Below are 10,201 nucleotides of genomic sequence, written 5' to 3'. Positions count from 1 at the left end.
AAATATTAACTATATAACTTTAATACTAAACTTTATTCTGTGGCAGAAAAAAACTGTGAACTGTACTACTAAAAATGAAGTACAGTTCACAACTGTTGCATATTATATTGCATAAAAATCCCATTTTATTTCATTTATAGTTAATTCTTGACACTGAAAATTAAGGTGAAATTGAGTGCATTGCTTAATGGGATATATATATATATATATATATATATTTTGCACATATTTGCAGTTGATTAGTGTGCAATAAGCTTAATTCCCAAACTCAAGTTAATCTTGCACTTTGTGTATCTGTTGCATGAAGCCGCATGTCTTCATGAACCAAACAATCACATCTTCTGTTCTGCTTCTGTAACTCTCATTATCCAGCTGCATTACACGTCTATCTCAGCGTTTTCTTTCTTTAATCTGTTCCTGTTGGGCAAACAAAGGCAGTTTTGACTAAATCTGGCCACATTTCAGCAATGATAAAGCTTTTTTCTCCTTTAAGCTCCATCTGATACTCTGATAGACGTGTAATTTTACAGCCATTTATGAGGACGAGGTGCAGATGTCTGCAGATGTTTAGGTATAAATGCTAAACGTACAATGACAGAAACTGCACGATCACCTCTGTGAAGCGCCGGCCAATCAAAGGTAATCTCTTCAAGGCAGCCAATCAGAAGGCTCTGCTTGACATCAAAGAGTCTTTGGGACGTGAATGGGCCAATCACACGTCTGAACTGCAGCCAAACGCTGACAGATGCTCTGGATGTTATCACAGAGCGCAGGTGTCGCTGAAGACACACATCTGCACTGCTGGAGAAACTATTTACCTAGAATACCTGCAAGATGTAGAGAACATAGGGACAACAGGCCAGTAATCTCACAGGGGACTCGTGAGATATAAATTTGCAATTATTAGAAAAAATTCCAAATTGTGAGCTTTAAAAAAAGGCTGAATAGTAAGATTAAAAGTCGCAGTTAACTTTATTTTTTATTCAGGGGCGGAAACAAAAACTTGCAAGAAAAAAAAATACAAATTCAGATTTCATATCTTGCAGTTCAGCATTTTTTCCCCTCAAAAACACAATAAAAAGTAAGAACTGCGAGACATGGTGAAAATAGCAAGATTAACTTGCAGTTCTAGGGAAAAAAATAAAAAATGTGAGTTAAAAAGTCACAATTACATTTTTTATTCCATGGTAGAAACAAAACAAAAAGTTGAATTGCAAGATGCAAACTTGTGAGAAAAAAAAATCTGAGTTTTTATTTAGCATTTCTGCCTTTTTTTCTCATAAATGCAAGAAAATTTTGAATTGTGATATACAAGGTCAGAATTGCAAGGTTTCTTTGAAAAAAAAAATTAATAGTCAGTCCATTTTTCGCAATTGTGAAATTAGTAGATACCCGTTTTAAATCCTGTGATGGAAATAAAAAGTATATACTTCTGCAAGTATTTTCAGATGTTTTTTTTTTGTTGATTCATCAGTTGTCTCATGACATGACAGCACGCCAGCTCATGTTCCAGTGACAAATTACAGGAACGTTTGGAAACGAAACGTGAATCCGTGGTGGACAAGCGTGACTCGTTGTAGCTAAATATATCCAGACATCAAAAAGAACAGTCGAGTCACCAGCGCTGCATGAAACATAAACTTTAATGTGATCATATACTTCTCAATATCAGTACAAAGAATATCTGCTTTAGTCGTACGTTTATTTAAGCACAACCAAACTTTTACAAAAAATGCAGCAGAGACAAAGGAGAAAAACGGGAATGTTTATTAAAGCAGCTCACAAGTTTCCTTCTTGCTGATCGTAGATCAGTTGCTGTAAGACAGGAATCTGATCTCAAATCAGACTTTAAGAAACCAGATTAAACACTCCAAATGTGTGGTCACACTAGATTCACATCAATACACATTTAAAAACATGCATACTGAAAATCTACCAACTGGAATAGTTAATATACTAAATTTATTATTATTCTTAATGCATTCAAATGAGAATGCATTTGTGACCATCCCTACTGAGAAGAAACAAACCTCCAGACGACTAGATTTGGTGAGAACACAATTGGTTTATCTCCTTTAACCCAAATTATTTAATTGGTTTCTGCTTTCTATTTACTGTGTAACAGGTCCTTTATTTAATCTTTTAAAATTAGATTTTCAACCAAAGACTGTAGCATTGTCAGGCGAGAAGCATAATCAGAAAACAAACCGCTCGTGTAAAGATTCAGTCTTTCTTTCACAAGACCTGCAAATTTACAACCGAGCCATAAAAGTGAGCAGCTGCCAAATGGAGAAAAACAGAATTTCACTGTAATTAAAATAATCTCTATCTACACGCATAAATACATCCCGCTGTAGGAGACTCTGAGAAACACTTAATTTTTGACCGTAAAGCTTTTGACCATGCAATGCTCACATTTCCTGCACTTTTGTGACCACAAAATACCCAGAATCCCTTGCAGTTCTGAGTGTGGGTTATATTATTACATTGATCCAACAAAATATATATATATATTTATTTAAGGCTGATCTACAGGCCAATACTACAAGGTAGCTGACGAACATTTAAATATGCACAAACTGAATTGTACATCAGTGAAAATAGGTTTTCTGACTATATTCATACATACGTGTCTGTCAAATACTGATGAGTTTGTATCCCTGGACTGCTGAGTTACCTATGTTACCATGATTACTATTTAGATTTTTAATCTTAAGTGAAATTATATTCAGTATATTTTAAAAGAGCGCCCATCGAAAGCAAAATAAACGTCAGCAATTTTACGTTACTTTTTAAAAATGTATTCTCAAAAACGTACAATAAAGTTCTAACTATTTATAAATATTTATTTTACTACTTACTACAATCATATTCATTTTCAGCCGTCCATAGCTTGTTTAGGGGGGTGTTTGAAGTATTTTTTAAAGGAAAAAACTCAAACAGTTGCCATTTTAATCTCATACGACCACAACCTCAACTAGACCAGCAACGTTTAGTCTCTCTCTGAATGGAAAGGGTGTTGGGTGTCCGATACTGCTCTTGGAGATCCACCTTCATGCAAAGTTTATCTTCAACAGATTTGCCTGAATGTTATAAGATAGTAGTTAAAGACTATGATTAGAGCTGGAGGCGAGGTTGGCCTTCCAGGAACAGGACTGGACATCCCTTGTTTAGATAGTAAGGATTAGGATAGGGTTAGGGTTAGTAAACAACATTCAAAGTATAGGGAGCAGGAAACAAGGACCTCAAACTATTGGCTAACACCACTTCAATAGGTAATTTGAATTGGAGACCCCTTATGTAGGGTTCAAGGTTGAAGGGTTGGGGTTAGGGGACTTAATCCTGCTCCTGTTGATCTACCTTCCCTCTTCTTTAACTGAAGCTCAATTCCTTACTTAGCTGGTGTTCAGTGTGTTTGTGTTTGGAGGTAACAAGAAGCTCGATTTCCAGGAAGAGGAACGAACCCCCTGGTATGGGTGTAAGATTTAGGATAGGGTTAGGCTCATAGGGTGCAGGGATATCAAACTACCAGATATAACGGATAATGATGTTGATTTTATGGTTGTTGGGTTGGGGTGTTCGGTTCCGCTTCTGATGATGCACCCTCCTCTTTACGTGAACACCAAGTCCTTGATTAGCTGGTTTAAGTGAGTTTGGAGGCTACAGGAAGACAGATCTCCAGGAGCAGGAACAAACCAAAACAAAAGGGGTTTAAGTTTAGGATAAAGTTACGCTAAAACTTACAAAGTTTAAGGTGCAGGGATTTCAGACTGCTGGCTAACACCACCCTACTAGGTCATTTGCATTTGAAACCTCTGATGTAGGGTTCAGGGACATAGGGTTGAGGTTAGGGTACTTAATCCTACTCCTGGTGATCTACCCTCCTCCTCTTTAGGTAAAGCTTAAGACCTTAATTAGCTGGTTCAAGTGTCATTGGAGTGAACTGAAGACTACAGTATGATGGATCTCCAGGAGCAAGAACAAACTCCTTTGGTAAGGGTGTAAGTTAGATTTAGGCTATAACACTCAGAGTTTAGGGAGCACTTTGCAAGAATTTTAAACTACTGGCTAACATCACCTCAGTAGGTAATTTGCATTTGAAACCAAAGACATGAGGTTGATGGGTTTCGGATGCTGAATCCTTTTCCTGGTGATCTACCTTTCTCTTTAATCAAATCTCTGGACCCTGTTTAGCTGGTTCAAGTGTGTTTAAAGCATTGGAAATGAAGACTACAGGAAGCTGGATCTCCAGGAGCAGGGACAAACACTCCTGGTTAGACTGTAAGATTTAGGATTGGGTTCAGATATAATATTAAAATTTTAGGGAGTAGGGTGCAGGGATCCAAAACTACCAACTAATACCACTTTACTAGGTAATTTGCATTGAAGACCCCTAATGTAGCGTTCAGGGTGAGGTCCTCCGTTCCATTCTTTGTGATCTACTTCCTTTTTATGTGTACCCCAAGACCTTGATAAGTTTAGAGAGTAAGGTGCAGGGATCTCAAACAACAATCTAACACCACCTCCACAACAGGTAATTTGTGTTTGAGATCCCTAATGTAGGGTTCGGGGTCTTAGGGTTGGGGTTAGGGCAGGGAATTCAATATCTCCATGAGAAGGACTGAGTACCCCTGGTTTAGAGATGTATCTGTAGTACCTAGTTCTCCCACCGTAAGGCTTCACACCTGTACCTGAACTGGCCTTGCATTTAACAGCAGGCCCCATAAGTGCATTGGTTTTCATCGTAATATTTTATACCTCCGTAAAAAGCTCTCGCTGTCATAAGCACCACCTTAACACAATGAAGGCACCTGGTGCACCCCTCAGGGTTCAATGAGTTCTTCTCATAAGAAGAAAAACAATGATGAGTTCAACAACATGGAGACCAGGATACAAACGACAACACAAATCAGAAGTGAGGAATGTCTTCTTGTACAAGCATCCCAAGTGTGCATGGGAGCAAGAACGTTCCATAGCGCTGATGTCTCTAGGGAATCACCGCCATATTTTGTCTGTCCTTATAAAGAGTCAATACCCTATGTTGAGCTTGTTCTTGTTGAGCTCCCTCTCCAGGTTGCCGATTAGAGTGTCGATGCTCTCCTGCAAGTCCCGCAGGTTGACCCTGTTGCTTAGGACTGGGCTGATCTCTTGGATCTTCATGTAGGCTTGGTAGTTGTGCTCTTTGGGTCGGTGCTCTGGGAGGATCTGATTGTAGGGGCTTGTGGGAAGAGATTCCTCCACTTTTAGCTTGTCCAAAACTACTGGATTCTCTTCCTCACTCACTTCCACTTCCTCCTCTATCTGCATTTCCTCCATCCTCTCAACTGCCTGGTCCAACTCGGGCAACTCTAGTTTGGAGACTACGTCTCTAGTACCCTTTGATAAGTCCCCCTGTTCCTCCTGTCCTGCATTTGAAGGTTCTTCATTGGGAACATCATCATAGTCTGCCTCCTCCGGGCAGCACGGTTGTAGGTAGGTTTCCCGGCATCTGCTCCAGTCCCCGGCATAGCGGTTACTGGGACTGTCCAGACGGCCAGCTCTGGGCCGCAAAACACCTGCCATGTCTGCCTCAGTTAGATTTAGCACCTGTGGACGCTCTTTCCTCCTCCTTACGGCAGCCGTCACTGCTGGAAGCGACTCCACCGAGGCAGGAGCCGGAGATGAAGATTTACTCTGAGCATCCACAACTGCAAAAAAAGACAACAAACAATGGCTTTAACAATTTGATTATTAAAAAACACACATATATATAGAGTATATATAGAATAACCAATATTGGGGAAATTACTTTGATATTGGCCAAGTTTAAAGCAACACAAATTGGAAAATGTTAAGCGTCTTACAAAAAGCATCCTAATATACTGTGAAGCTAGTACAAGAGGGTAATATTTTTGTATGCATTTAATATAAACTATTATAGTTTTAGTTGTGGTCTGATTATGAAAAAACTCAAAGCATGCAGAACAAATTAGATACATGCCTCAAAACCCCAAACCAACTCAGATCCTAACTACTGACACCAACCCAAATTGGCTAAACCTCAAATACTTTGTTGAACTTGGCCCTACAAATCCTCCAAACTTGCCACAAAAGTCGTAAACCTGGTAGATCTGTTGAAGGACAGGAAAGCAGCAGAACAGTGGCAAGCTATCAGTATTTTTAGCTTCTATTTGAACAAATCTGCGTGCTAGCAAGATATTGAGGTAGTGAAGGGCTAGCGGAGGACACACAAAGCACACCCATTTAATCCTGTTTACCTGTCCCGATCTGCCCTCTAAACCCTCTGAGGACTTTAGCAGTGGCCTACATGTGATGGGACAAGTAAAATAAACAAACAAGCACAAATAAATACACAAAATACAACTAAGTCCTATATAATTAGATTTGTAGCTCTTAGCCTTAACGCATTATGTTGTTTTTATAATAAGAGTACTTAAAGAATGTTAAAGCAGGCTTAAGGCTTTCTATGTACACACTTCCTGTTAAACTGATTTTAACTTAGCTAACTTAGCTTAGTTAATCACCTGACATTATTTCCAGTAGTTAATCAATGCTAAGTTCGGTGTAAACTAGAAAGGCATGCTTTAGAAACAGCTTTATGATATTTAAACTGATTTAAATAAATTAAGATACATTTAAGATTTAAGACTCTCTGAAATTTTAAATGAAAACCTAATGCAACGCTAACAAAAAATACCCCCAAGAAAACAACAAACACAGAGACACTATAGAATATGCATCCATATATCATGTGCCCATGTTGAGACACACAGTTTGACACACAAGCAGACAAAAAGACAGTCGTCCTAGAGCGGGACGAGGGCAGCTGGCCTCATGGGAGTTTCTCCACGCCTGACGGAGACTCTTTTGCAGCGAGAGGCCCCTCTAAACGGGCCGATTGTTCTGAGGGTGAGGCGGGCGGGTCGACCAGAGTTGAAGGTTAAGACAGGAATGTGCGTAATTACAGACTGAGGTTTACTGTACTGCTCCTGCGTGCTGGAGGAATCACGCACCCAGCGGGGCAGAAGTCTGTCTAAAACCACGGCCTGTGGCGAGACGCGTCAGGATGGGCAGCAAGAGTGTGAGATTAAATCCCAACACTAGATTTATGAGACTACCCCGAGACAAGGAACAACTCAACTATACATGACACACTTGTGATGTTTTAAAGCCGTATGACTTTCTTTCTTTGGAGTGTTTTGGAGAAATGTCCCATACAGACTGGTGTATTATACCCAGTGTATTATTTCATTTAAAAACAGGCAGATCCTACTAGCACTACAGAGGACTAAATGGTAAAGGAACGTAATAAAGGAACTACTAAAAGATGAATAAAGGAATACAATAGCAATTTCTCTGTTATCCACACTGTTTCAATGACAATGGTAATAATAATAATACTTATGATAAATAATTGTATTTCATTCAATTATCCAAATTAAACAAGTGAATCAATCATGTATTATTACAGAAATATTTTACTGTAAAAAATATAATAGTATTAAATTATATAATACTAAAATTAAAATACGAATACCTAATACTTAGGATTGAACAGTGATTAAATAAATTTAATAGCAATTTATCTGTTATCCACATTTTTTTATAATAATAATATATATATTTTTATAAATATTTTTATTTTAATTCATTTTTAAAATTAAACATATTTATAAAGAATATATTATTATAGCAATAATACCATTTTACTGTAAAGCATTATTTCGTATTACATTATATAGTACAACAACAACAACAATAATACTAAAGTATTATTATTATTGTCAGCATAATTATTTTATTTTATTGACAGTTATCAAAATAAGTCGGTATAATATTAATAATTTTTCTACATTTTTTAAATTGAACACTACTTTTTTACAATGCTATTTTACTGTAAAAATAGTATTTATTATAACCACAATAATAATTATTATTATATTGTGCATATTATATATATATATATATATATATATATATATATATATATATATACACACACACACACTAATAATTGATTATCTAAAAAAAAAAACTAATTGTATTGTACTGTAAAAAAAAACAGTAAAATTACAAAACTTATAACTCATATTTTTGCAGAAAAACAAAGGTCAACCTTAAAGCTTCTCTTTATTTTCACAATCACTTTATAAATGTTAGAAATTATATCTCCTTTTGCGTTTCACAGGAGAAAGAGACACTGGTTTGAAACGAATGTGTGTGATGTTTGTTTGTTTGTGTTTAACACCATTCCAGCTTCTGTGGTGATTTTCATGGCAAGAGTATATAGATATATATACATACACTGAGACTTGAAATAGCTTGTATTTTATTGCTCTTCTGTTGGTTCTGATTGCTTTGGATAAAAGCGTCTGCTAAATGGCTAAACTCTAAATGGTGCATGTCTCACCTGGCCAGAGCTGGAGCAGGTAATGAAGCACCTCGATGTGTTTCTTGAAGTGTAGAGCGCTTGCAAGCTCCTCGGAGTCGATGAAGACCCGGTTCCCGTGGCAGGACGCCTCCTGTCTCTGGCTGAGCAGAACCGGCCCGAAACACACCGCCAGGTTCTGACAGGTCATTTTATTGACCTCGTGATGGGACGCCACACGCTTCAGGTGATCCAGAAGCTTCCGAAGGGTCGCCTGAGCACAAACACACGCACACACACACACGTGAGAGATCAGAGACAGGACAACGGACAATAAACCGTTTCCCTCCAGAACCGTCCTGTACCTTCTCAACCTCCGGCAGGATCTCCAGCAAACTGATGGCGTGATCCGAGTCTGCCGGGTCGTTCTCACAGACGCCGCTTCCCATCTGCAGCGGCCTCTTGGCCATCGAGTCCAGAACAAACTCGTAGAGAGGCTTCGAGATGAGAGGATGAGGAAGCTCTCGGAGATAGTCCTTCATCACGCCTGCAGAGAGACAAACACACTGCCACTGGGATCCTGAACTGTGTTTATGTGTCTTATTGCTCTTTTATATCTGTGCTGCTGTTCGTCTAACTTTGTAAAGCGATAGACGTCATAAAAAAGAATTATTTAGAAATAAATAAATGAGTTTAAAAAAATGTATTAAAAATGAAGAAGTTCTAAATGTATTAAAATAAGTAAATATAAAGTGCAAAATAATACATTTAAGTGAAAATATAATTTAAAAAATGCAAAAAGGAATTAAAAAAGGAAATTAGTATATATATATATATATATATATATATATATATATATATATATATATATATATATATAAACAATTATTAAAATTAGTAAACTAATTAATTTAAAATACTGAATCCAGAATATAAATTAACTAATTAAAACATAAATAAATGCATGTTAATATAGACCAATGTAAAAATAAATAATTGAAAATAAGACAAATAAATGATAGATTTAAATAAAAAGATTAAAATAAGCTTTGTAAATAAAACATAAAAAATGAAACGCTTCATAAAATAAATACATGTAAATTATTATAAATATTAAAATAAGTAAAAAACGAATGTAAAACAATAATATAAATAAGTAAATAATTAAACAATGCATCCAAAAATGAGGTATTATTTATTGTTAGTATACTAGTACTATAATAATGCACAGAACAAAAATGTATCTAATATAATAAATGTAACTATTTTGATGTTTAATATATAAGTATAAGTTTCACAGTATGAGTTAGGTCTTTACACAGGAAACTATAGACTCCTTTTACATTTTAAGTAGGGGTTCTGTAGCATCTAAAAGACTGAACATCACTGTTATAAAGTGATGAACTTTCATTAATCTGCTGTTGGGAAGATGTGTTATGAGGTGTGAGGTAGTGACAGTCTGCTATTGGTCAGTCAAGCAGATAGCCCCGCCCCCAGACTCACACCATTGGTCGAGCCAGTTGTTTATATATCAGGCCGCTCAATTCGACAGATCAGAGGTTGAGATTTTGTGTTTTATTCTTCTGGAAGTCTATTAAATGTACTTCTCATTTAGCAGAAATGTAATGAGACACTTTAAATCAGACAACAATCCTTTAGGAAATATCATCTGGAGCCGTTTCTCCAGGATTCATTCCCGCTCTACAGGCTTGGGATCACAGGAAGGTCTATTGTTGTTATTTTGTGGAAGTGTTGGAATTTGGCCCGGAATGTTGAGGTTGGGAACAAAGAGAGAGCGAACGGATCCAGACGCAGAATTCCCACTTGAAATAT

General features: G+C 37.0%; 1 protein-coding gene across 3 annotated transcripts in view; it reads right to left on the bottom strand.

Moving 5' to 3' along the window:
- Nucleotides 1-4,472: 4,472 nt before the first annotated feature.
- LOC132118593 (rho GTPase-activating protein SYDE2-like) overlaps nt 4,473-10,201 on the bottom strand; it is a 42,753-nt gene continuing 37,024 nt past the window's right edge. For all 3 annotated transcript variants that reach the window (XM_059528540.1, XM_059528541.1, XM_059528542.1), the window contains 3 exons: nt 8,734-8,915; nt 8,411-8,642; nt 4,473-5,687 (listed from right to left, as the gene is read on the bottom strand). In XM_059528540.1, the coding sequence (XP_059384523.1) occupies nt 5,029-5,687; nt 8,411-8,642; nt 8,734-8,915 (1,073 nt within the window). In that variant the 3' untranslated portion in view covers nt 4,473-5,028. The remainder of the gene's footprint in view (nt 5,688-8,410; nt 8,643-8,733; nt 8,916-10,201) is intronic.

The sequence above is a fragment of the Carassius carassius genome, chromosome 37 (assembly GCF_963082965.1).
Source record: "Carassius carassius chromosome 37, fCarCar2.1, whole genome shotgun sequence".
Lineage (NCBI taxonomy): Eukaryota > Metazoa > Chordata > Actinopteri > Cypriniformes > Cyprinidae > Carassius > Carassius carassius.
The sequence above is the reverse complement of the archived record's forward strand: the minus strand, read 5'-3'. Positions and strand labels throughout refer to the sequence as shown.